The following is a 26,676-nucleotide window of genomic DNA, read 5'->3' as shown; positions in this document are numbered from 1 at the left end:
GTGGCAATACTCCTGACTGTGTGCCTCGTGCCATCTTTTCCCTCAAGTATAGCTCTTCATATTTAAATGCACAGTTTTGATCATTCTCTCTGTACAACAGTACTGTGCCTTGGTAATTTTGATCAAAGTCTTTATCATTCAGCTTCCACTACCTAGGGCTCATAGGTGTCTCTTCAGTTGCTTTTGCAATTATATTCCTGGAAGCTTGGGTTTTTTTCTTTTTCCTATAAATAAAGACCTTGGGAAGACAGCAGCAGACAGGAAACTATAGGTCGAGGGGAGATTAAAAATGGATTGGATATCACTAAGGAACCAAAAGGACAAATAAGAGAGTTCAGACTATCAGGACAGTGATGCTTCCTGCTCTCTTATAAGGATGGAATTTGGTCAGTTTTGATATTTTCTTCCTTATAAAGTCTCTAGAGGATATCCTCTTTTTTTTTTTTTTTTTTTTTTTTTTTTTTTTTGTTTGTTTTTTTGTTTTTTTTTTTTTTTTGTTTGGGCCTCTATCTGCTAAAATATGAAAATATGAGTCTGGAAACTTATGATTACAGTTTTACAGGCAAGTGAACGAGGATATGGAATAGTGAAAGAGGAGCTTGAATCAGAGGGTGTAAGAACTGAGATCATTCTGCAAATTCACTGTATCTTTTCTGATTGACTTCTGCTTTGCAAAAGATCTCCAGTCGGAGTAACAGAGAGCACTCCAGAGCTGTTTGGAAACACATGGAAAACTTCATCAGTGTGTGTTCTCGTGCATGATAGTTCTCAGGTGGATCCGTGTGATGTTCATCTGCAGGCAGGTGGGCAGTGAGGGCAAATTCTTACTGACAAATGCATTTCCACTTAATACATCTGTGCCCATTTTCCTAGTTTCTTGTTCGCAGTTACACTGTGTTAATTTAGATATGCACTAAAGTTTGGTAGAATGTCTTGGATTGGTGATGCTGCTAGTTAAGATGGAGACTCAAAACTATTGTAGTATTCATTTTTAAGAATGCTGAAAAAAACCTAAATACTTGATTTAGGTGTCTACTATGGAAGAAAATTGGAAGGAGAAAGATGCTTACACACTGCCAGGGTATAGAATTAGCTGAAAGGGAATATCCACTTGGGATAATATGCAGGTAGCTGATGCTATGAGGACCACAGACAGTCACCAAGTCATCAGTTACATCTATTTCCCAATTCCTACCACTTCTTGTATTAGACACTAAACAGTTGTAAAGACACAGAGGTAGAATATTAAGGTTTGCCTGTGATTTCAGCAGTGCTAGGGAATAGTCATGTCTCCTGCTATAACATCACTTGTCTTTTGGGTATTTACACAATACAAAGTGCTAAAAAGCTGCATTCATGGTAACAGACTGGGACAATAAATTTTAGTCCTTCTGTACAGCTGTATAGATATCAAAGAGATTGATGTGGCAGTAGTATATAACCATGATTGGTTGCATTGTATAAAAGACACTTTTTGTTCCGAGTCTTCTTAAACTCCCTCACTGAAACAGTTTTTAATCTGTTATTTGTGTAGCCTCTTATGCAGCGGAAGCTTGTAGCATCCTTACGAAAGATCTTTTTGCTCCATGCTACCCCTATTTGAGTCCTGTTCCCTATTTTGAGCAGTGCAGAAGAGACACTTGCAAATGTGGACAGACTTGTTTTTGCTCTGCTCTGGCCCATTACGCTCATCACTGCCGAAGGTTTGGAATTGTAGTAGATTTCAGAGGAGCTGTCCCAGATTGTGGTGAGTTTCCTGTCTCTTCTAATAAATACTTACTGCCTGAGGACTTTGTAGACAATCAGCAAATAAAATTAAATCAATACAATCTTTTAAATGAGAGAAGGATTAATTCTAGTGTGACCTTTTGCACAGCAAGGTTATTTTTGTTCTTTTTTTAAAGAATTTTCTGTCTAGACAGAATTAGTACCAGTGTTTTTACAGGATTCTTCCCTTATAATTTCTTTTCTGTAGTTCTTTGACTTAGGAAACATTATAAATACTTTTTTAAGTAGTCAGAGGGCTTCAAATGTATGCAGAATTGAAAATAGATCAGTCCTTATTATATGACATTGCATATCTCATACCATATAGATATTATTAATGAACTGCATGAATAGATTTCATTTCCTTGTAGATGCTAGGTTTATCTAATTCTTTAAATTAGACTGATAGTATGATGAAGAAGATAGTATTTAGCAGTTTTTGTTGGATTATTGTCAGCTTCTGCTGTCTGACAATCTCTTGGCTTATTCTTTTACTGTCAGTGACACTGAAATACACAAAGTGCTGAAGCAAGTGTTGAAACTTGGTATTGTTATTTAGTTTAAAATTAATAGAAGATTATAGAATATATGTATCTTTATAGATAAAGGTGATGTCTGTTAACTACTCTGTAAATCCTCACAAGCAAAGGATAATATTAAATTCTTTAGTGTATATTAAATGTTTGTAATGCAAAAGATATTGATAGGGCATGTTGGGACCTCACATACATTTTTTAAAAAATATGGAATTGGAAACCCTGTCAAACAACCTGAAACTGACACCCCTGATGTAGGTCTGGCTCTACAAACAAGTCTCAGAGTCTTTTCTAAGGAGCATTCAAGAACTTAACATTTATCAGTTGTCATCACACCATGTAATAATATGTGTTTTAATGCATGATAAAGAAGATTAAGTTGGTCCAGCTTAAGCATCTCAAGCTGGAATATCTGTATGTGTATTTGACAAGGCTGCCTTGTTTGTATTTATTAGGTCATGAATGGCTGTGTACACTTGTGATTGAATGAATCATTCAAGACATTTGATTTTTATTTTACTTTTTTGGAAACAAGGATAGTTTTCTTACAGTATATTTTAAAAGTCATGCTTGTATCATTTAAAATGTGTGAGGCTGTTAGTATTTCAAGAGCTTCAGTGTTTTTTTAGTAGAGTTTTAATAAGAAACAAATATATATAAAAGAAAATGTAATATGATGTTGTACAACGTATACGTGCTTTATTTGAAGTTTTTAAGATTTTTCTTTTAAGGTGCTGTGCATTTCCAAAAGCCCATGCACAACTACCAAATGTTTTCAGAGTTAGAGGCAAAAAAGCTTCAGCTGTTAGGTTTCCACAGTGTAAATCTGGATTAATTGCACAGACTCATTGCACTTGTTATTACTGTGGATTTACATCTGTGTAGTTTACACAGCATAGTGCCAAGATAGCAATTTTAGTGGAATTTAATGTGATTGGGAACAGAGGAATGGCGATGTTTATCAGAAAACTGTTGGGAGGTCCTTGAGTCTCTTGCACCGTAATTTGAGAGATTTGTTTCGTTTGGACAGCTCTTTCATGTGGAGACACAAAGGAGTACAGTACTTGTGTATCTACCTGTGGCAGAACCTGCCAGGCACTGTCTGTGCCAGAGACATGCAGCAGTGATTGCGTTGAAGGCTGTGCTTGTCCCTCTGGAATGTATTTGGATGCCAGGACCGAGCGATGCGTGCAGAGGTGGGTGAAGTTGTGGTTCTGATAGCCACACTCACCGGGTGGTTTCAGACCACCACATTTGCAAGTCAGAGTGGAAAACTAATTATCTTGTACCCTTGTAGATGATACAGATCTGTAAACTTGACAGGGTCTCAGAATTCTACAGAACTGATGTCTGTGTTGTTCAAAAAATGGCTTTTCTATAACATGGCCACTCATCCAACATCATCAGTGCCTCTTAACTGCTACTTTCTGTCTAGTTTTTGGCATATAAAAGATACAAAACATAAGCTTCCATTTTCCTACTGATTTAGTTTGAAGTGTTCTTGAGTTACATGGCAGTATTGAGATCAATTTTTTGCATTAAAAAAAAAAACAAAACCCCCCGAGCAACTACAAAACCATCAGCTAACCAAAAAGCCCTCACCAAAGCAAACAAAGCAACTGAAATTTGAACAGCAATTAAATCAATGGGAATTTATCTTCTTTTTTTCAGTTTGGGTTAATCAATTACATGTTTTTCCTCTATTCCAGAAATGAGTGCCCATGCTATTTTCAAGGAATTGACTATCCCCCTGGAGAAAATGCTATGACATCTTTAGGCAAATGGTAAGATACAAAATTGTGTTTTCACATGACTAAATTGTGTCATATTTTTAAGAGCTGTATCAAAAAATTTTGTCTAGTTTGTTGGGTTTTCTTTTTGTTGTTTTAGTTATTTTTAAATGAAATCTACAGAATAAACCTGCATCAGTTTTCTCTGTGTTTGACAAAAATCCTTTAGAGATTAGGCTTTCCAGGCTGCTGTGTTTTGTAATGAAATACATTGAAGTGCAAAACAGAAAGAAAAGCCACACTAATTTCTTATATTCATACTAATGTGGACAGCTCCAGAAAAGCACGGACACTTCCTGACTGTCCATAGATCTTCATTGTTATTCTCCTTCCCTTTACCAGATTTTAAATCCATTTATGAAGAATTAAGAATCTGTCTTCCACTAGTATGGAATCATTGTAAAAGAGCAACGTGGCTTTTATCAACTAAGAAACAACACAAAAAGCTTCAGCCAATGATAAATAAGCATCTCTGTTATTGTTCCTTACATTTGGCATTTGTTCTTGTCCTCTTGCTCTTCCATTTGCATCATCACAGTCATGATGTCGAAGAAGAAAGTTTGTTAGGTGATCCTGGCTCCTGCCAGCTGCGTCCTTTTCAACAGTTATTTCTGTCTGGAGAAGGTTAAGTAATGTGGATGACAAGCTCGGGAAATAACAAGCTTTCAGAAATAATATCTGAGCTCTGACTGCCCGTATCAGTTGCTACAGCACTTAATTAAAAGCAGAGCAAACCAAATCATGTCCGTGGCAGATCAGTGTAGTTCTTTAGTTTGTTACAGAGGCCACATTAGAGGTTGGTGTTGTCAGACTCCCATTGCAGTGTGGGCACTTAGCAAGCACACACAAACTTCTTGTCAGCAGTCCATAAATACTGGCTATTACCAATTGATATCTTACTTACCAAGTTAGCTTATTTTTTTACCTTAGGGCAGATTCCCTGGAGTGTGCCAGGCAACCCACTGTGCATATGAGGCCCTGCAAAGGCTGGGTGCACTGTTGCCTGCCCTCCCAAGGTGTTTATGTTTACAAAATGTGCCAAACAGCCCTGGCAGCCAAGAGAAGGGGCTACTCCTGGTAGATCTTTAATCCTCCTCCTCAAAGGTCTAGTTCAGCTAATTTTGCTGACCCATGTGATGGATATATGGTTGAATGCAGATCATGTGATGGTCCAAAAATGTAGTTTTTAAAAAATTGCTGTAGACAAAAATCCTTGTTATGTTGATATCAGTGGATTTGCTTGGAATCTGGCAGCTTGTTCGTGAATAAAATTAAAATCTACTAGTTTATAATTACTTCAATTTTAGCTGGAATTAGAGATCTGTGTCTTCCATCTAGTCACAATTTTTGATGGAGGTGATTTTAAAAGGCTATATACAGATCTGTTGAGAGGCAGGGCTTTCATATGTAGAGGTACAGACTGTCAGCTCCTGTGAATTGCCTTGTGCTAAGCAATACATTAGGAATCATGTAGGAATACATGTATGGATGAACTGGAAAAAAAGTACTATGTAATTAAGTCTTTCTTTTTCTGTCACTTTCTATTAGAAACAATGACCATCTTTATTATATTCTCTCCATCCTATATTCCTCTTAATTGCTTCATTTTTGAAACTTCCCACTTTCATACTGGATTTTTTTCTCTATGGAATAGCTTTTCTACTCTCTTTCTTTCAACAAGTTCTTTAAAATATTTTTCTTGATGTTATACCAGCCTTTGAGTTGCCTCCCTCTCAGCTCCCTTTGGTACTCCTTTTCCTCTCACCCGAGTGATTCTGTGCAGTCCTTGAGTGCTTTTCCTGGAGGGCGTTGGGATCCATACACAACTCCAAATGTGTTCACAGGGAGGCTGTAGCACATACAGAATTTGATTCTGAATCTGCTGACCACCCATAGGAGTCCTGGAGATGTTTTAGCCATTGCAAAAGAATGGGAAAATAGTGCTGGATTTCATAGCCTCAGGTTCTTTAGTGAAGACCAGGGCCTGAAACCCAGCCAGCACTGCCACAGTTTTCCCTGACAATGAGCTGCAATAGGAGCTGCTACCATTTTAGAAAAGTACAGGACTATTTTGGCTCAAACTAGAAAGGAGCAGACAGTGTAAGTTTTCTCAGTGCTTCCCTGCATACAGTATCCTGTTAGGCTGAGTTTTGCACAGCTTTGAACAGTTTCATGCAGGGAAAATATGTTTTGGGGAGCAGTATGGGGGCATGTTTGTGTATGAGTGTTTTTGTCAGTCCATGCATCTTAACTCCTAATAACATTATGCATAAAGCAAAAGTTTGGAGTTTAACTAATGTTCTTCATGAGTTAAGACAATGCACTCTTTATCCACAGTTATAATGTTCAGCGCAAACATTTATAAAATTATTTTATATTGACTTTTTCTGCATTGCTAAATTGAATATATAAATGTTTTAGATCTTCCTGGCTCTCAGTACATCTTTGTGTATTTCTATTGCAGCCATTGCAGGAATGGCGTAATGAACTGTGATAACAGCATAACAGGTGAGTGAAGAGAGAGGGAAAAGATACTTCAAGCCCAATGAATAAATTTTCTCCAGTCTTGGTGGAACCCCTTTTCTGAACTAGAAGATAATTTGTACACATTGCACTAACTTCTGGGAGGTGATCCATAATTATCTATTTGTGTGTTTGACAGTAATACTTCTGTTTTTTTAGCAGCCTACTATTCAAAATACTGTTAGATCTGAACAACTTTTCCCCCCCCTAGAACTTTAAAACACTAATTTTTTTGTTTTACATGCTAATGCAGATAAGCTTAGCTGCATGATAAACAGCAGATTTTCAGTAGGGCAAACAAAGATTAACTTTGCCTCAAGTAATATGAGGAGAGGCAACTAAATGTTACTAGTATTGCTGGATGTTATTATTTCCATCCATATTTCACATCCATAATTGTTATGTTACAAATCCTTATAGCACACATTTACAGAATACAAAATTTCAGGTGTGAAGAATAAAGCATTTGTCAATTTTCCCCCCAGCACACAGCTGCCCAGTTGGACAGATTTATATTAACTGCAGCAATCCACAAGTGGATCCTGAGCTCAGCAGAGAGAGGACTTGTGAGAATCAGCTGCTAAACCTCACCTTCCCAGCACACCTTCCTTGTGTGTCAGGTTGTGTCTGCCCACCAGGGTGAGTACAGACAGATCTGCATCTTCTGGTGCCAAAAACATGATCAATGAATCCTACCTGTACCATTTGAGATCTCCAAGGCTGAGCATCAAACTTGTGAAGGCTTACCCCACAATACTGGCTGTTAAAGTAGTAATAAATGTTAAACCAAGTGACAAGTGGAGCTAAATACTTCATAATAATATGATCAAAAAACCAAGAATACAGAAATGGCAATGAAATAATTTTATTCAATCTGTGTTGTTACAGTAGAATAATTTTTATCTAGATTTTTTTCCAAATATTTAACTTCTTATTTCAATATTTGGCTGAGGGGGATAAGTTTATTTATTCACAGGCATAAATTTCAGTACTTTTTCCTTCAAAAGGATCTTTTAAGTCTTGGGGATTTATGCTGATAATGTACAGATGAGCTGTTTTTGAATCAAGCACTGTATTGTTGAGAGAATTTGGATTATAAAAATAACAATGTGTTTAAGTTATGCTAGTCTTGATGGAATTCAATTTCTTAAGCACATAGCCTGACGTTTTTTGGTGTTATAACTCTGAAATAATTTGAACTGTTGAAACAGCTCAGCTGACATCTGTGCACTCATGCTGAGTGATGTGTAGATATTTCTATCTCATGATAAAATATTGCTACTCAGGATTTTTGGATTTTATTTTAATACTCAGAAACATGAAATGTGAAATGGTTGATATTAAATGGAACCTGTAATTAATGGAACTCACACTATGGGACCATACTGAAAAGTATTAAGGCAGAATTGGAAATTAACTGGAGGCAGATATTTTCAGAATTGCAAAAATTCACCCTCTTGGACCAGGCTGGCACTTCAAGGCTACCTTCAGCAACACTATATTCTCTATTTTGCTGTGCATAACCTCTGAGCTTGTGATCTCTACTGCTTCCTGATGGAATTTAGGTCTAGACTGTAAACGGTTTGGGGATTTTTTTAGCATTGGAAGAATCAGTGTAAAGCATTGGTGATCCTAAAACTCTATATGGTAGTAAGATGCAAAGTGTTATGATTTCCTAAGGACAAAAAAACAAAATTAAGATGATTTGTCTTTATTGTAATTTTGGCAAACTGTATTCTTTTCTACAGTATATTGCCTGTAGAGATACTAGCACAAAATTATTAGGTTTTGTTTTGTTGGGTTTTTTTGTTTGTTTTTGTATTGGGTTTCTTTTTGAGGACTTTTTTTGTGTTTTGGGATTTTACCCTCAGTGCTGCTTAAGGCAGAGCTAGGAAACAGTATTACAAGCCTAAGGTTTGAATTAGGAATGTCAGTCTCTACTGATGAAGTAGAAATCTACTAAGTCACTTACCAACTTGTCAAAATTGGTGTCTTTTAAATATTCAGCTCTAGGTGTCCTATATTGCTTATATGTTTTTTTTTATTTGAGGTTGCTTTAGGAAAAATTAAGATGATCCTAAAGGTGTGTGGTTTTCTGGTATGCTTCTGGAAAAGCAAGAGACTTATGCTGTGTATTAACTATGCAGGTTTTTTATTGAGATAATGAATCTTAATTGTTTAGGAGTTTTTAGTAAGAGATTCATTTGATAGAAGCTGGATAGAAACTGAATATGAAGAGCCCTAATGCTTTAAGTCAGTCACTAAATTTGCACTACAATAATTCATGCTGCAGATTGAGCAATTTAAAGTCAGAGCCAGTACAGCACGAAAATTTTTAAATTAAATTTTTGGAAGAGAAAATTAGGTAAAATACCACCACCTTTATACAGTACCTCATCCTGTGTTCATGTCCTTTCAAGCAGTGCAGGATTCAAATGCACTGTGAATTTATGCAGCTTGGAAATGCCTTCTCTAGGCTATCAGTTCTTACTGGTGAAATAGAAAACTGAGGTGACATTGTCCACTTTAAAAGGGTAAAACAGTCATGGAATTTCTTTGATCTTAACATTAGTCCTTTACCTGAAATAATAAGTTTCATTCCTTTATTCATGCTTTTGTTCCTGCTTGAGATCTTGCATCGGTTTTTCTTGGTTAATTACATGTAAGCTAAGCTGATTTAAGTAGCAATGAAATCAGTTAATGTGTTTGATTAGTTGACTTAGGTAAAATAGTTTCAAAAGTGAGTGAAGTACAGGAATATGTCACAACTAAGAAACCTGTTTAGGAAGGTACATTTTTTGAGGAGGAAGAAGCTTTCTGATCTGTTTTGCGGGGTGATTATTCCTCAATGATACCCTGAAAGGTGCTTAACAAAAAAAAAAAAAAAAAAAACCTCTTATCACAGAAGGAAATAACATCTTTTCACAGAAATTATGTTAAGATTTCAAGGGTGTGACATTTTTGTTTTGCAGTGCATTTTTCTAGTATGTGAAAGCTGAAATATTCTTTCAAATACTTCACTACTTCTAGCATTACTTCTTTTTTTTGTGCTTACAGTGCAGCTGTGCTTCATTCTTTTTCCTCTGCAGTGAGTAAATCAGATGCAAGTAACCATGCTTAAGTAAATATCTAAATTTACAGGAGATCATTCTATGGGTTACAGTTTTTATGGTACAAAAATTGATGATATACTTTCTGTCTATTTTAGAAGCTGTTGAAATCAAACATTAATTCTCCTGAAACTCACTTCCTAATATTGATTCACCCTACTTTGCCTGACATATTAAGTAATTTTTAAGATTTTATTTATATTTTTTCTTACTGGTTTTCATCTGTCACCATTTAAAGGGAAATGTTCTATATTTCTATGTTGCTTTTCAAAAAAATATGTAATACACTATCAGTGCATATTTTTCAAGTACAATATTTGAATTACAATTTCTGCTTCTGGGTTTCTATGAATCAAATTCTTTTTCCTCCTTAATGATAACAAATGTGCATGATTTGACATGGAGACAGAATCCTTAATCAGGCTGCAGAAGAGTGAAGGAGAAGGAGGGGAATAAACAGAAGTAGCTTTCTACATTTCTGGATGCTGTGTGACATTTGCTTCAAATGGACATATGCTGGTTTGTTCCTTTCCTCTTCCATTGGTTTTCCATGGTTTCCAGTCAGACCAGTAATGATCTCCAAAACAGTTTCTATTCCTTGTTGCTTACAGCCTGCTCTCAGTGTTGCTGTCAAGAAAAGCAGACATTTTCCTGAAGGAATTACTCGTGTTTTCCCACTTCCCTCATTGACAGGATTTTATGCTTTGACTGCAGCATGAGTTGGATTTAACTGATCTGTACTTTATAGAGTGTACAGCATAAAATTTGTGCTGTATTTGCAATATGTATAGTTTTGTGGGGGTATTAAGTGGTTGGATTTAATTAGCTTAGAGGTATTTTCCAACCTAAATGGTTTTATAATTCTGACAAGAGCCCTGCCAGATTTTTGAATATAGGTGCTTTCGTGTGGACTGACTCAGATTGTTTAATGACATACATCAGTGTTTATTTTAGATCATGTTATCCCTTCATATTTCCATTAGCTGAAATATTTAGCATTTTTCATGTCTATTTCATAATAATTCCTTCTTGTTGGAAAAACCAAGACCCACCATCTTCTAAATATGAATAATAAATACAAATTCTGAGAGTTATGTCAATAGCTTGAAATACATATTGTCCCAAATGCAATTACTAATGTGTTTTATTGCTTCTGTCACATCTACCTATTAGATATTCATAATTTTTCCCTTCTGTGTTTTTGTTCCCTCTGTAAAGCTGTTAAACCAACCATTATGCAGTTAACCTAGATCAAGCAGTGTCTGCTGACTTTGCAGTATTTTGAAACTTCAGTTTCAAAATTTTCGTTACTACTTTTTTTGAACTCTAAATCGTAGCCAGACTTCTCTTCCTAATCATGCTTATAAAACTGACTGTAATTTTCTCCTTGTTTCACTGACTTTTTTTTATTTCCCTCTCAATGTTAGTACTGCAAGAGAATAAAAAGTTAATTCTCAGCTGGCTGTTAGCAGTAGTTATCTGTAAATCCAGGTCACTCAGTTTCTCATTGTTCAGCAACATCCAATGCCCAACTTGATGTTTTATTGAGTGTCAACAGACTGATCTTAAAAAGAAAGGAACATCACTTAAGAGTAACTAAGTAACTAAGAACATAGTGTGTTCCATAATTCCAAGTAGGTGTATTTATTTTTATGGCCTGTGAGTGTTTGAATCTCAAGAACAAGGCAACTGTATTGTAGTTTTCTTTTTTCCTTGCACTATATGTTTAATTGTTTGCAACTATATGGGCCACCTTTTTAAGAAAAATGCCTGACAAATTTTTTCTTATGTACATTTAGGAAAAACAAAGACAGTCCTTTCTCCCACCCCCACACTCTAGATGCAACTTATTATTTATGACACAGAAGTATATATTTTGTGCTAAAAACTTGACTTTACTGAATTTTTGGAAATTTAACATAATTAGAATTTTTATGGCTTTCTCTTTTTTTTTTTTTTTATCACATATTGCTCCCATAAAATAGATGAATAAAGAGTTAGTAAATTGAAAACTGTAATATCCTGTAATTGCAATGGAGTCTTTAAGGAATATCATACCAGATTTTCCTTCTAAAACTGTCTCCATTATCATTGTATTTCTGTGGTATGTATCAAGTGACACATAAGCTGAAACACATTCTTGGAAGGTTTTATTAAAAAAAAAGAAAACTCATAAGTTTCTAATTTTCACGAAGAAAACAGTTAATGTTGTTTTATGAATGTTCCTATGGACAAACAACTCTATTAATGAAAAATTAAGATGGGAAGAATACAGATGAGTTTCAAATATTTTTAGAAAACTACTTTTTACTAATATAATTACATTGACCATGTTATGTATTAAATTAAGCCTCCTTAGATTAAATAAAAATCCTGTGCTTTTGGTGCATGTTTAGTATAATTTTTCAGAAGACCTACTGCTTCTCAGTTTAAAATCAGAATTTACTATTATTATCAGTGTGAAAATAAAACCTGTTTTCTGTCCAAACCTTCCACTTCTGGATGGCCTTGCTGCTGTTATCAGGCTAAGTATTTTTAATCTTTTAGTTTAGGCAGAGCTTCAGAGAGGTCTGTAGAGATCTAATGTTTTCCAGACAAATAAGGATTAGCCCCATAGGGACACCATCATGGCTATGCACTTGACTATTTCCTCAGGAAAATACAATTCTCTTACAAAGACTGCATCAATGTTCCTGTGTTTGGGTGTTTCAGGAACCAATATTTATCCACACCAGGTTTTATGCTGGTTTCTACTTCTGATGGCAGTAGACACAGCATGCTAAATGTGCAGGAGCTCATTTCCAAAGAAAACATCTATTGCCGTGCCCTTGCAAGACCATCTAGTTCTTTTCCATACTTGCCTGTTTTTCAGACTTGCAAATTTCCTTAAAATATTTTTGAGTTCCTTATTTTCTCTTGCAATTCTTACAAACCTTCTTGTTTCCCATGTTATAGTTTATACCAACTGCAAATAAATATCTATTTTTTTTTTCCTCTGTATTTGAATTAATTGACTGTAAAACTGCAGCAGTATCATTCAGGTTCTGGAGCACCTTTTCATATGACTTTCTGCTTTCTGACTTGTTTTTAAGAGAAATATTGAACTCTGTCACCTAGTTCAAAGGAAGACTTCCATTATGTTCAGAGTTACTTTCTGAAATTCTGGTACTGGTGGTAGAGCTGATTGCAGGAAAGATTCCAGTCCTGTGTGAAGCTGCAAAAGAAACTGACTATCTCAGTGAAAGCATCAAAATAATTTGGTAACACAGAAAGATGAGAATAATGAAAACCTTCAAGCATTCTACAGAATTACTTAATATTTTGGTATAATGAACCAGTGGAAAGAGGAAGAAGAGATTTTAAGGAGCTACCCAAATGAAACAGAAAACAGCCAGAATATATTAACTTTCCCTGTTGAGACTGTGAGTGGATGAAGGCATTAGGTACTACAGTAATGTTACTACTGTTGGATTTTTCTCTCAAAATTTATCTTGTTTTCTGTTTATTTTGTTCATTTTTTACTTCCCTTAAACTCTATTACAGGCCTTTGTAGGACGATCTGTGAAATCTTCAGAGAGCAAATTTCATGTTGCAGCAAAAGTACTTGTGGGTGCATAAATCAGTTGATGTTAGGCTGTTGCAGGAGAGCAAGGCAAGAGCTTGTGCAAGGCACAGACTATTGAAAACTGCCCTGCTGGAAGCTGGGAGAGAGATTTTACTGTTTTGGTACAGATTTGGGATCTTTGCAGAAGCAAAGAAGTGTTTGAGTCATGGACAACAATACTTCTAATGGTGCCTTTACCAAGATTATTTACATATTTCTGTAGGTGTGAATGAAGAAAGCTCTAGATAATAATGAGATAATAAAGAAAGGGAATGCTCAGCAGGCTGAAGTGAGACAGTCATCCTTTGGGAAGTGGGCCTTTGCAGCTCATTGTAGGCTGGACAGTGAGTATAAGCATCACGAAAAATGTCTGATACTTCAAAGAGGAGCAGTGCAAGGCCTCTCTGTAGGGTATTTGTGGTGAATTCTTAGATCATTGAAATCTATCCATTTGCTTGGCTTTACAAGAGAGAAAGCTGTTATCACTTTTTTTTTTTTTTTAAATCCAGTGTAATAACATGAGGAAAAACCTGCATTTAGTGTTACCTTGTCAGTGTGATCTCTTTGTGTCTGAATGTGCCCTGTTCAGTTCTGAGCAGCTTTAAACCAGTGGGAATTTCAGTCTCACAGTTGATTGTCTCCAAGTGACACAATGCTTGAAATAAGTATGGATTACAGAGAACACTTCAGCTACCCTGGAGGAAAATTAGTTTTTCAGTTTAATGGGGGAGGAGGGTTTATGGTGTTCTGCACATTTCCGTTCATAAGCCTTACAGAGATGTAAATTTCTGTCTGATACATAACACACTGAAGTCTAAGTCAAATACAAATTACAAATCTGTACAATTTAATTAGTAAAATACAAATGTTACTAATTACCAGCTCATTAATATGAGCAAATATAATGTCTTGTAATAAATTCAGTAATGAAATGTTTCCTTTTGGCTAGCAGGGAAACAGAACATTGTTGGTACCCTGTTTGTCATGGATGTGCCTCACACCTGTCACATCTTGTCCATAGTGCCATATCTTGCCTAAATAACAGTGCTAAACATCAGGAGCAATGAATCTGTTAGGAACACAAAAAAAACCTGTACAAAATTTGTATTGCTACAGTGAGGTACTGGGATACCAAACAAACTTACCTTCATGAAAAAAAAAAAAAAAAATTGTCTGCCCAAAAGTATTATTTGAAGAGACTGTTTATTTGTGAATACATTTCAAACATTAGAAACAAGGATAACCCTAGACTCCATGGTGCCTTTAAGGATTCCTTTTACAATGGAACTGGCAAATTAGCTGCTCTGGATTCTTGTGTTGTATGGAATGGGGCAGGATCAAAACAACTTGGAGCTGCAGCAGTTGGAGTGAAAGACACTGCTGCAGCTTGTCAAGAGTTCAAGTTTCACAGCTTTCATTTGAGAGATGGATTTGTCATCACAGCTGTTCTATCTGTTATTGGACTCTCAGGTCCCATACTGGTATGGCTTTGCTTATCCAATAGCATGACAATATTTATAATAAAATGAATTGGTTTTTAGAAGAAGTGCAACTTTCCTGGGCTCAGTAAAATGTTAGCTTATTTAATAAAATAGATCAATGCTTCCGGTGTATTTCATGACCTTTATTTGTAGAATCTGCTTGAGATGTCTCTGTCTCTTTATCTAATTTCAGGTTTTCTGAATATTATCAAAAAGCCACAAACATTTTACTTTAAAATTAGAAATGGTTGCTCTATTTAGTCTTTCTGGGCAAGAATTCCTCTGTTCTTTCTCTATAACAGCAATCTTTTTCACTTTCTTTTTTCTTTAACAGTTTTCCATTTTTATCTGCTTGTCTAGGAGTTCTGTATACACGCAAATTCATAGCATTAATCTTGAACTGTGAACAGCTATGCATATGGTTAGCTATGATATAATGAAAATCTCCTTTGAAGACTGTGAGGATACTTCTGCCACTAAAATTGAGTATATTTGTAATAGCTTGCATGAAGGTGCCTGTAATTGCTTGCATAAAGGTGCAGAAATAAATATTAATTAATTAATTAATACAATAATTTCATGCAGCCAGGATAGCTCTTTTGGTATTGATTAAATTATTCATGGAGCACGAGGTGTAACTACAGCTACAGAAAACTGTAATAAAATAAAACTCTGTCAGCGAAAGGAAAGAATAGGACAAGAAGAAATCTTCATTTAAAAAACTTTAGACTAAATATGCCACAAATTTTGGAGAGTGAGTACATGCCACTAGAACCAAGGGCTGTGATGGCTCCCACAACTCATGGATTATCTCTTGGCTTGAGTCAAATGCAGTCTAATTGGCTGAGTTACAAGAAATTTGGTGAAATTTAGAGGATCTCTAGAAATTCGTAGTTTCCCTGACCTTAAAATTTGTGTATTCATAAGTCAGTCTTAGAATGTTAATGATTAAAATGTTAGTACCCAAAGTGCTGGCACTAAATAAAGATAAAATATTCAGGTACCTGTGAAAGGAAGATATCAAATTGCTCATACAAAATTATTAACAAAATGGTGCCTTTTCAGTTTCAGAAGACTTTAAATATTATTTGCATCTCATTAACAAAACTGGTAGCAACATTAAAGTTTAGGAAAATATTTTTGTATCTAGATACCAGCTGTACTGCTGCTGGATGAATATTTTTTGTTCTTTTTATTTGATAGTCTTGTGAAACATGGGGATATGTGCTTGGATGCAGATGAATGTCCATGCTCATGGAAAGGAAAGGAATATTTTCCGGGTGACAAAGTCATTTCTTCTTGTCATACATGGTAAGTGGAGATCTATTTAAGTGAGTTCATTTTAGTTCTGTGTTTGTAGGCTGATTATTGTTTCTTCATTTGTTTTAATCATAAATTTCACAGCAGACTATCTAAACATCTACTTTGACTTTGTATTTACATTTCTTCAAAGAGCTGTTAAAACTGGTTCAGATTTTGTTGTTTCAAAGCACTTTACATAACAAAATAGTAGCTATTTGGGATCTTTTCCGTTTTTAAAAATCTTGATTTAGAAAATGACTCTTTAATTTTCAAGGTTATGGCTAGTATTCCTAAAGTACAGGTAAAATCCTTTAAGTATTACCTGAGTGACATTTTTGAAAGCTTTTTACTTATTCAGTTTCACATTTAGCACTGAATCTGAGCAGTTTAAAGACCAGAATGTAACCTTCTGTCCTTACATCTGCATCCACTGCTATGTTGAATTAGGGGGAGTACTGAACAACATCATGTACTGAGCAAAGAATCCGACAAATTGGTCACTGATTTTGTGTGTGTAGATAACTGATGAATCAATCAGCATTCAAAGGGATAATTCCAATAGGAAAGGGTTGATAAGATCATTTGAACACATACAGGCACCTATTCCTTTTTTCCCTTTACCATCCAGTGTTGTAAATGCAGCACATACCCTGCCAGGTTTCCTTGAGCACTTTCAGTGTTTTATTGAATAAGCTTCACAGGAGTGTGAAAATACACCCCACCTACCTGATCCTGGAACAAGCTCATCTCACGACAATCTCTGCCTGTTTTCCTCTCTGGCCAAGGCTGAGTGTTGCAGGCTGGCACTAAGCAGTGTGGTTTGTCATACCAGAGCCTCAGAAAAACCAGCTGTACTGCCAAGCACCACGATGCTGTGGTACAGGTGTAGCCTCTGGGTTCCCAGCACAGCAGCTCCCTCTTTTTGTGCCCTCCTCGTAGCTTACCAGGAGCATTTAACTGGTGTCCCTGGTGAGCTGCTGCTCCTGGCCAGCACAGCTCAGGGTAGCCCAGCCCAGGGAAGGCTTGTCCCATCAGCACCAGGCTCTGCCTTGTCTGGATGTCATGCCCCCTCCAGCCTTGTGCTGATTGCCTTCCTCTGCCTCTCGTCAGGTCCTCAGTAGCTGCTCTAGAAGAGATTTGTAGCCCTTTGGTCGACTGGTGAAGCGACTTACAAGGCATCTCCACTGGGCAGGCAGGTAAAGCGACCCGGGTTATTCACCCCCTTGTTTCCAAAGGCCTCTCCATTTGGACCTGGTGTGGGATTGCTTGCATCAGAGAGAATTAATTTATCCCATCTAATCTGTATGAGACTTCACCAAAGGCAGCAGCAATGCAGGCAGAAAGGCACTGGACATTTAACCTTCTCTTTATTTAATTTTTTTTTTTTCCTGAGGCCAGGATAATTAATTCATGCACAAACCCATAACATTGTTATGGCTTTTGTAGTCTTCCACATCCAGAAGCAGAGGCACATTAAGTGATAATGGCTTTTTGGCAATCAGTGGTTCACTAACAGAGGGGAGTCTGCAACAAGCTCTGCTTGAGCCAAAGTGTATAAAATCTGAGTCTGCTGAGTGGGTATGCAGGGGTGTAGCTGATGTGTTAAGGGAAATGTGCAAAGGATGAGAGTGCTTCTGTGCAAACACACTTAGGCATTCATAGAAATCATCATATAGTGGGGTTGGTGCATTGAATTAGTGTGTGTTGATACTAAATATCATCTTACTCATACTTGGTGTAGTGTTAGCAACATAAATATTGATCTATCTGTTGATCAGTGATGTGACAAAGTAACTTCATAAGTCGGCAAAACTACCTGTGAACTGACAGGATCTTTCAGCCCAAGCTCTGGGGTCGGTCTGACCTGTGGCTCTAGGTTTACCAAGTTTTGTTTTCAGGGCAAGTACCTGAAATATTTAGCAGGTAGTGGCAACATTAGACACAAAATGTTCTAGTGCTGAGGCTATCAGAGAAACATTTTGATGGTGTGCTGTGCCAGGTAAGATGGGTCTGTGCAAGTAGATGTGCTGGTCTGCTGTCGTCAAGTTGAGACCACTGAGCAACTCCTGGTCACTCTCTGTGGGCTGCTGAATTTGGCCTCCTGTGTTTTTTAACAAATGCTTATTGGAAATATGCTCTATAAAAAGCTATTTGAAGTTTAGAAGATTCTGATAGCTCAGCTTTTCCAAATTGGATTCTCTAGATCCTAATAAGTGAATGTTAGTTCACTTAGTATGAGACATGACTGGTGTAGAGAACTTTAAAGACATTGTGTATCTCTTAACCCCTTCCTTCTGACTAAAAAATATGTTCCTGAAAAAAAAAAGAAAAGGATCTCCCTAGGCTTTATATGCTAGGAAATGTTTCTGCAGGCCCTTAAGAGATCATCATATGGAGAAGGATTTGAATAGGCCAAGAGTGAAACTAAAACTTAATGTCTCAGGAGAACATGAGAAGCAGCACTTAGTCTTTCAGTCCAAACACAATTTCTTCTGTTTGCCTCTCTCTCCATCAGCTTGATGAGGTTCCTTTCTTTGGTACTGTTCTGAGGTGACTGCAGTTAGCAAGTCCTGCTGCTATTTCCTTGTGCTTTGGTACAGCAAACACTTCTCACCTGTATTTTTAACTTATTTTAGCCACCTGCTTAGTGTATTGATACATGTAGTGAAGCAAAATGCAAGCAGTGGAGCAAATCAGTGATGGGATAAGCCGTCTTGGAAAACCTGGACAGTGGCTCCATGTAGGTGCAAGTTAATTGCTAAGGGAACTGGAAGAAATTTGATGCTACCAGTAGCTGGAGCTGCCTAGATTTTGTATTTGCTGCCCTTCTGAAAAAAGTGGTATACTGCCACTGTGATAGAAATATGAAGGAAAAGTTACACTGACAAAAATTTATACTGGGAGAAAACTTCTAACTGCCTGCTGCTTCAGTATATGAGATGTCAAATGTTAGAGATTTACCCAGTATTTCTGTAAGTCACATTAAGATTTCAGTTATAAAATATTCAGTGTTCATTTAACAAGGAAATTAAAAATAGTTTTTAAAGTAAACTTAGGCATGTACCAAAATTATATCACATGCTGTATTTAATTTAACATACATTTATAAAGTTATCTATACTAAAGCTCTGCCAGGGCATCAGCCTTGCTGTCTTTATCAAGGAGAATTTAAGTGTCTGGGTCATTTGGGAACCTAAAAATGAGATTTTAATGATTGCTTGTGGATGCAGGAAATAAAATTCTATTAATTATTTATAAAACTTATATGTAGTTTCTGAAAATGATTGCAAGAGGGTGATTCAGAAAGAGGCATAATATGCAATGCTGCAAAACCTCCTATTATGCAAAGAGAATCCACTTCTTCTATTACACTGCAAAGGGAATTCAGCAAGATCTGAACAGTCATTCTGTAGATGTGTGGTGAAAACCCTTCCATGTTTAAGGTGGCCATAGACATAACTTGAACTGTTCTAGAAGCTCCTAAACTCTTAGGCTGGTGTTTGGGAGTGATGACATCTGGAAAAAGAGTAAGTCCAACAACATGGTTCTTTTAAGGACCCTAAACACCAAAATAATGCTACTATAATGTTTTCTTGGTGAAATTCTTATTCAAGGAGAGAATGCATGGAGACTGTAATAGCAAGATATGCTACTTTTTCACTTTAAGATTCAACTTGTACAGAAAAAATTGTTAGTGAGAAGCTGAAAAAGAAGATTTTCTGCTTTGTTATTGGTGTGCACTAGAGAATAAATTGTATTATGTTGCACTGGGTTTTTTGTTTTGTTGGTTTTCTTGGTTGTATTTTTAGGGATTTTTGAGACTTGTTGTGGTGCCTGTATATTCTGGAGCCTTTGAATTCTCATGGAAGAAAAAACTTAGATTATATGAGTTCAATAAGTACTTTTTTTTCCCCAGAGAATTAATTGATGTGTCCTGCTTCTAGTCAACATTTCAAAATGCTTTTGTCCACACTCCTCACAGTTGCCCAGCTTTTGTTTGTTTGCTTCTCAGTGCAATAGCTGTAATCATTTGTCCGGGCTTGCAGCTGATATTGCCATTATTGGTCGTGCATTTTTCAGCATTTGCCAGCACGGGTCGTTCCAGTGCACGTTCCAGCCCTGCCCATCGATGTGCACGGCGTACGGGGACCGGCACTACAGGACCTTCGATGGGCTCACCTTTGACTTTGTGGGAACTTGTAAGGTTTACCTGGTTAAGGTGAGACTTTTGTGTAAAATCTCCCTACAACTGGATTTACACTACCTGGTAAAATCCACCATTGTGGTTATTTCCTGTTTGTGTATTTTGCTGAGTCCTACATACTGTTGTTTTCATTTTTGGCACTGTTTAGACTTTGAATCATACATAACATAAGCATACTCTGCAGTTTCTGCTAATTGAACTATGTAACAATACGTATATTTAAAAATTGACTTTTTTTTTTTTTCTTCAGGGAACTTCTTCAACCACTCTTTCTGTCATTATAGAGAATATTGACTGCTTTAGCACTGGAATCATTTGCAGAAAAAACGTTTTCATTAATGTTGGAAAATCTCTTTTAGTATTTGATGATGAGACTGGGAATCCAGTAAGTTTCAGTTTTTACTGCTGGTCAAAAAGCAGCATATGTACTTCTGTGGGTGTTACTTTCATAACCAAAAACTTACTGTGCCATTTCAGTAGCAGAGGTGTAAATATCTTTACAGTGAATGCTGTTCACATCTGGATTGTTCAATGGAAACCTTAAACAAAATCTTGTCTGTATTTGACAGAAATGTTAGAGGAGATAATAGTAGCTCTCTTGTTTAGACTTAATTTCTGTTTAATATCTTAGGAGAAATACAAGTCTTTTGAAGTCAGTAGGAGTTTCGCTGTTAATTCCACTAGAACTAAGAGCTTAGTCAGGTATGGAGTGTATAGGAGGAATATTTCTATACAGTTAAAAAATCCCAACAAATTACAGCCCCTGTGAAGTATACACTCAATTTCATTTTTTCATTTTTGTTTTGGCCAAACTACAAACTCTATTCTGTAAATATTTAGTATTTTAGTATATTAGTAATTATAGTATTAGTAGTACTATTTACCGTTTATAGACTGACTATAGAAAGGAAGTTTGAGATACTGTGTAATTAAACTGGACATCTTAGTCCGTGCTACAAATAAATTACAGTCTGATTGTTAGTGGATTGAGAGAAAAATGCTTTATGTAAATAAGATTGTGACCTAGGGACATATTTGGACAATTCCTTATTTCCAGAGGCTGCTTCATGCATCTTTTTTTACCTATGCATAATCAAAAAAAACCATGACTGTGACAGAATTACTTATAACTTAGTGAAAATCATAATCAGGAGTCCTAAGAATACTCATCTACCTCCCAGATAAATCATTAGCATTCTAATATTCAGTCCATTACCCATCCTTCAAATTTGATATAAAATCAACTTTTAAAAGTGGAAAATCATAAAAATACAATACAGTTCACGTTCAAAATCCAGGCCCATTTTGCATAAGCATTTTTCCCTCTGTGGCCTTCTGTCATTTTTGGATGTGTCTGAGAACCATGCTGTTAAATTTTATTTAGGTGTTTCATTTCCTGTCAAGTGAACATTTTATGAAGATATTATTTCCATTATTAGCTCCCTTGTTTTATTTTGAACAGAGCTTATCTAGTTACATAGATGGCCTACAAAAAATGCAGTTATGGAAAGCTGGATTTTTCACTGTTGTTCATTTTCCTGATGAACATATCACCATTCTTTGGGATCAGAGAACAACAGTTCATGTGCAGATGGGTCATCAGTGGCAGGTAGGTGGAAGTCAAAAATCTTATTGCCATTTTCTTTGAGGTCTTTATATCTTGTTAAATAAGATATATTTATGCAGAGAATCAACTGTATGTCTGTTAGAAATAAATTAAAGAAGAATTCAGCTATCTTGTCAATGAAAATAATCATTCTCATTTAATTTTTTTTGTTAGTTACTCTTTTCTGTATAACTCCTGTAACAACAGAGACAAATATCTTTGGGATGAAGTTTTCCTTCAGTACTCATTCCTTACATGACTGAAGCAGATATTATTTTGCTGAGGCTTAAAAAAAACACATAATTGGCTAACAACACCTTTTTCTGAAGAAAAATATAATCTCCTTTTTTAAAGGCTTGGGGATACGTAACTGAAAGGGCATAATAGTGACATTGCCAAAATCAAATATCCTCCATAGCTTTGTTATGAATTCTTTTGACTGAGAAGATGAATTCTTTTGATTGAAATTGAGCTGAAAAAGGATCAAAATGTAATAAATTTATAATGAAACAGCTGAAGCTGCAAGTTTTGAAAATGATTGTGACTGAGAGTATTTAATCTTGTGAAAATACCTGTTTATATATGTGTGTGTAAATATAATTTTTTCCTTAGGGAGAATTAACTGGATTGTGTGGAAATTTTGATTTGAAGACAGTAAATGAACTGAGGACTCCAGATAATTTTGAATTAACAAACTCACAAGAATTTGGAAACAGCTGGACAGCTATAGAGGTACATGGCAAAAAGAGAATGTGCTTACTTGCATATTTTGCTAATATTTTTTCTTGCTGTTACATCATAAAACTCATCTTGAATGAAATCAGAAGTTCATTCCTGAAAGAAACAGTCAGGCAGCAATACAAATGATGCTATCAGTGGTTCTTAAAGTTGTCATAATCTGTTAAAGAAAACAATCACCTTTTTTGCTGCAGTGTTTAAAGAGTAAAGAAAAATTCTGTAACAATATTTTGAATGTTTTCATTACATTTGAACAGTAAAGTAGTCGTATTTTTGTATAATGGAAGAATTTTGAGCTCACTTTAGAGTGTGTTGACAGTTTAACTGATTTTTCATAGCTGGGAAACTTTTAACTGTACAGCCAAAGCAATGGCAAGGAAAAATTTCTATATGCTGTAAAGTTAGAGACACTTTTTCTAAGGTAATGTTTCTAGTGGTGTTCATAGAAATGTGCCTTCCTAGTAGTTAGGTAAAAAGATCTGATTTCTGACACTCCTAATGCACATTGAGTGATCTTTGTTATTTATGTGAGATTGTTCAGGTGTAAATACTACTGGTTGGGACTCTCTGGCACGTCTGATTACACCCATAAGTATGTGTGTGTTTTTCTGCTGCTTTCAGACCAGTGGAACATTTCTTCAGAAAGTGATTTTCCATTTCTTCTTCATTAGCATTAGCTTTTCATTCTATATCTTAGTCCTACTTTAGTTTCGCATTTTGCATCTCCCTAGAAAAATAAAAAGCACAAAAATATGCTTTGCAAGTTCAAAACACAGTGGCTATGAAAAAAATTTCTCACCTTAGTTTTTCTTCCCTGTTTAGTGTGTTGACAGCTCTGACATTCGAAATCCATGCAGTTTGAACCCCCTTAGAGAGCCATTTGCCAAGAAGGAATGTGGGATACTGCTAAGTGAAGCATTTGAGGCTTGCCACCCAGTGGTGAGTTGTAGTCCTGTGTATAAACAAGTGGCAGTGAACATAGCACCAGAGAGAAATGTTACTCTTCAATATGAAGCCCTCTGTTATTAATGAAGACAAAAATACACCTAATTTTGCATATTTTCTTTTTAATCACAAGTATTGTGTAAGAATACCACTTGCTTGCTTTTCCTGAAATGCATTACACGGCACACACATTTTTCATGCATACATAAATAAATGTATTAAGTGGGCAGTGTTGGATGGGAAAAACTCATTCCTAGAAAACTTACTCAAATGTAAATCCGTGTAGAGTGTGTAACATTTCAATAAGAAGATTAGCATTGACAATTTTCTTTGAAATTTTGTCACTTAAGACAAGACTCAAAGATACTGTAAGGAAAAATAACAAATTCTTGGGTGAAATTGTCTGATAATATGAAGAGAATATCAACTACTCACATGTAAAGAAGAGCTTTCCATCTAGTTTGATTTTTTTTACATTTTATGTGTATGTGACTTCCTTAAAATTTCTGAGTTTTACTGATTAGTGGGCAGTTTAGTCTTTTATTTCACAGGTTTTCACAGTTTTTTAGGGCTCAGATAACACAAAACACTACAAAACACAAGCCCATGTCAGTATCTTAACCTGCCTGTTCTTAATGGGTCATTGATTTAATTGTGTTGCTAAGTGCTGGACAAGATTTTATGGTGTGTCCCAGTGGCCATTTTTTCTCATGTTTCAGAAAGCATTGAGAGTGAAATCTTTAATACATCCAATTTGGATGTATTGCCTTTTGGGAGATCCATAGCTTTGTGTGGAGGTGTTGGTTGGCAGCTCCTATAGGAGTGCTTTTGATAAGCGATATTTTCATTTCCAGATTGACGTCACCTGGTTTTACTCCAACTGCTTGACAGACACCTGTGGTTGCAACCAAGGTGGTGACTGTGAGTGTTTCTGTACAAGTGTCTCAGCTTATGCCCATCAGTGCTGCCAGCACGGAGTTGCTGTGGACTGGAGATCTCCCCGAGTGTGTCGTAAGTTTGCTCAACCAGCACTGCCACTGCCCTGCATTCAGGGCAGCCAGACCTGAAAAATCAGCCACACCAGCTGACCTGGAGCCATGAATTAAATCCAGGCTTCACTGGTGCCTCTCACCCCAATTTCATTCTAGTTTAGCTGGATTATGTTCTTTTGCTGTGTTTGTGAGTGGTGCTTTTCTATTTTTAATCAATTTTCTCCTATGATGTGAAAGGAGAAGTCATGGGAAGTCTATATTAGGGTACAGAATGCATCCCTCAGACCTAAGATGGAAAGTTAGGAGTTCAAGTGATTTCCATCTTCAGGAAAACTTCACTTCTTAATAACATCTAGTAAACACACATGCCTTATTAGAGTCCCCAGAGCAAGTATGAAATATAAAGGTCTTCTGAAAAACAACAAGTAAGTTTTTAAGTTGAACATAGTCATTACCTTGGGATTCCTCTCCAACAATTCTTAGAACTTACAAAAAAAATGTAGGTCCTTTTCTCTAACACCTAATGGAAATGCCTAACAGGAGGCTGTCATTTCCCCAAAGATGGGAAAAAAGAAGGGGAGATGCAAAGAATAAAATGAAGCAAGCATTTTTCTAACTTTGAAGTTGTACAGAGAGAGTGTACAGCTTGCTCGGGGTCACAAACTGGCCTCAGAGTGAGTGGATTACTCTTAACTTTTGATAGAAAAGGTACGGCTTAATGTGAAACTCAGCCATAGCCACTAGAGGTCACAAAAAGACAGCTGTGGGTATGTAAGCTCAGTATTTCCTGCTGAGAAGCAATGCTTTCTTTAAACATGTGTAGTTTAAATTAGGATTTTATCTAAAGTACAGTAAATATTTGGCAATAACTTTTTAATAAATGTTTGTCTATGATCAACTTTGGCCAAGCATTTGGCTCACATCTTAATTGTAAAGGGGAATAGAAAACCTGTTTATCTATAGAATGCCTGTAACTGTATTTTTTTTCTTTATCTTTTTTAGCTTATGATTGTGAATATTTCAACAAAGGTGAGTTCTAAAGGAAGTGAAAAAATATCAATAGCATCTTGGGGTTTTTTATGTAAGTCTTAGAACCTTTTATAAAAACAATTGTGTTAATGAAAACATTTCTTGAGTGTTATATTGTTTAACTAGCCAAGATTGTTTTGCTGCTTTATTTTGCTTTTTCAAAAGCTTTTAATTTCATAATTACTGGACCTCTCCCAAGAACATGTGTCTAACTAATTTTCTTTGCCGCGATGGATGATGATTAAACAATTAAATCATTAAGTAATTAATAGAGTATAAACTGAAAAGTGCTAGTGGCACTGCTTACTTAAGAAGCAGTGCAGTTCAAAGCTGAACAGACCCCAGTGGATTGTTAAATCACTCACAGGCTCCTGTGCAGCCTCCAGAGGGAGGTAGCTATTAAATTATGATAACTTTTTGTCCCCAAAGGGGAATAACACTCCTTTTAGGTCTGTCTGACCTAGCCTTGAGTTCCTGAACAGCCAGCATTGCTGCTGCATTCGAGTGGCTGTCAGCGAGGTGTGCAAACCTTGGGGAAGGTGCTGGACCATGCCTTGAACCTGCCCAGGGTGCTGTAGTCCATATTCAGACTATTTCCAAATCACCCTGCCCGTGTCTGCACAGCAGATGTGGCACATCTGGTGTAAGGAAGGCTCAGGGCTCCTGCTACTGATGCTGTAACTCTTTATCAAGCCCATGTAGAAGCCTGTCTATCCACATGGCATGGAGCATTTTGGTCTTCTGATCAATATTGCAGCAGCTCACTCCTGGAAAGGTCTCAGAAAGAGACCAAGTTAATTAGGACAGATTTATGCACTGTGCCAGGCCCAAAAAATATGGCCAAGAAATATGCCTTTCCTCATACACTGACTACTGAAAAGATTTTGAGTGGAGTCAAATTACTAATGCATGGGAATTTTATCTAAATTGCCATTTAAGACTTTCAATTAATTTAAATAAAGGATAGTTGAATGTAAGAGGTGACTGAAGGTTTTATGTTTTCTTTTTGATTTGTTTGTTTTGTAAAAGAAGTACAGTCTGATAATAGA

The 26,676-nt window shown here is 36.2% G+C and overlaps 1 protein-coding gene across 1 annotated transcript in view; it reads left to right on the top strand.

Annotated features, from left to right (window-relative positions):
- OTOG (otogelin) overlaps positions 1–26,676 on the top strand; it is an 89,799-nt gene that overhangs the window by 24,104 nt on the left and 39,019 nt on the right. The window contains exons 17-30 of the mRNA XM_021525661.1: positions 679–803; positions 1,535–1,747; positions 3,334–3,499; positions 4,013–4,087; positions 6,558–6,601; positions 7,102–7,255; positions 16,015–16,122; positions 20,194–20,332; positions 20,568–20,702; positions 21,780–21,926; positions 22,536–22,655; positions 23,484–23,600; positions 24,461–24,617; positions 25,601–25,627. Of these exons, the coding sequence (XP_021381336.1) occupies positions 679–803; positions 1,535–1,747; positions 3,334–3,499; positions 4,013–4,087; positions 6,558–6,601; positions 7,102–7,255; positions 16,015–16,122; positions 20,194–20,332; positions 20,568–20,702; positions 21,780–21,926; positions 22,536–22,655; positions 23,484–23,600; positions 24,461–24,617; positions 25,601–25,627 (1,727 nt within the window). The remainder of the gene's footprint in view (positions 1–678; positions 804–1,534; positions 1,748–3,333; positions 3,500–4,012; positions 4,088–6,557; positions 6,602–7,101; positions 7,256–16,014; positions 16,123–20,193; positions 20,333–20,567; positions 20,703–21,779; positions 21,927–22,535; positions 22,656–23,483; positions 23,601–24,460; positions 24,618–25,600; positions 25,628–26,676) is intronic.

This window comes from Lonchura striata, chromosome 6 (genome assembly GCF_046129695.1).
Source record: "Lonchura striata isolate bLonStr1 chromosome 6, bLonStr1.mat, whole genome shotgun sequence".
Lineage (NCBI taxonomy): Eukaryota > Metazoa > Chordata > Aves > Passeriformes > Estrildidae > Lonchura > Lonchura striata.
The sequence above is the reverse complement of the archived record's forward strand: the minus strand, read 5'-3'. Positions and strand labels throughout refer to the sequence as shown.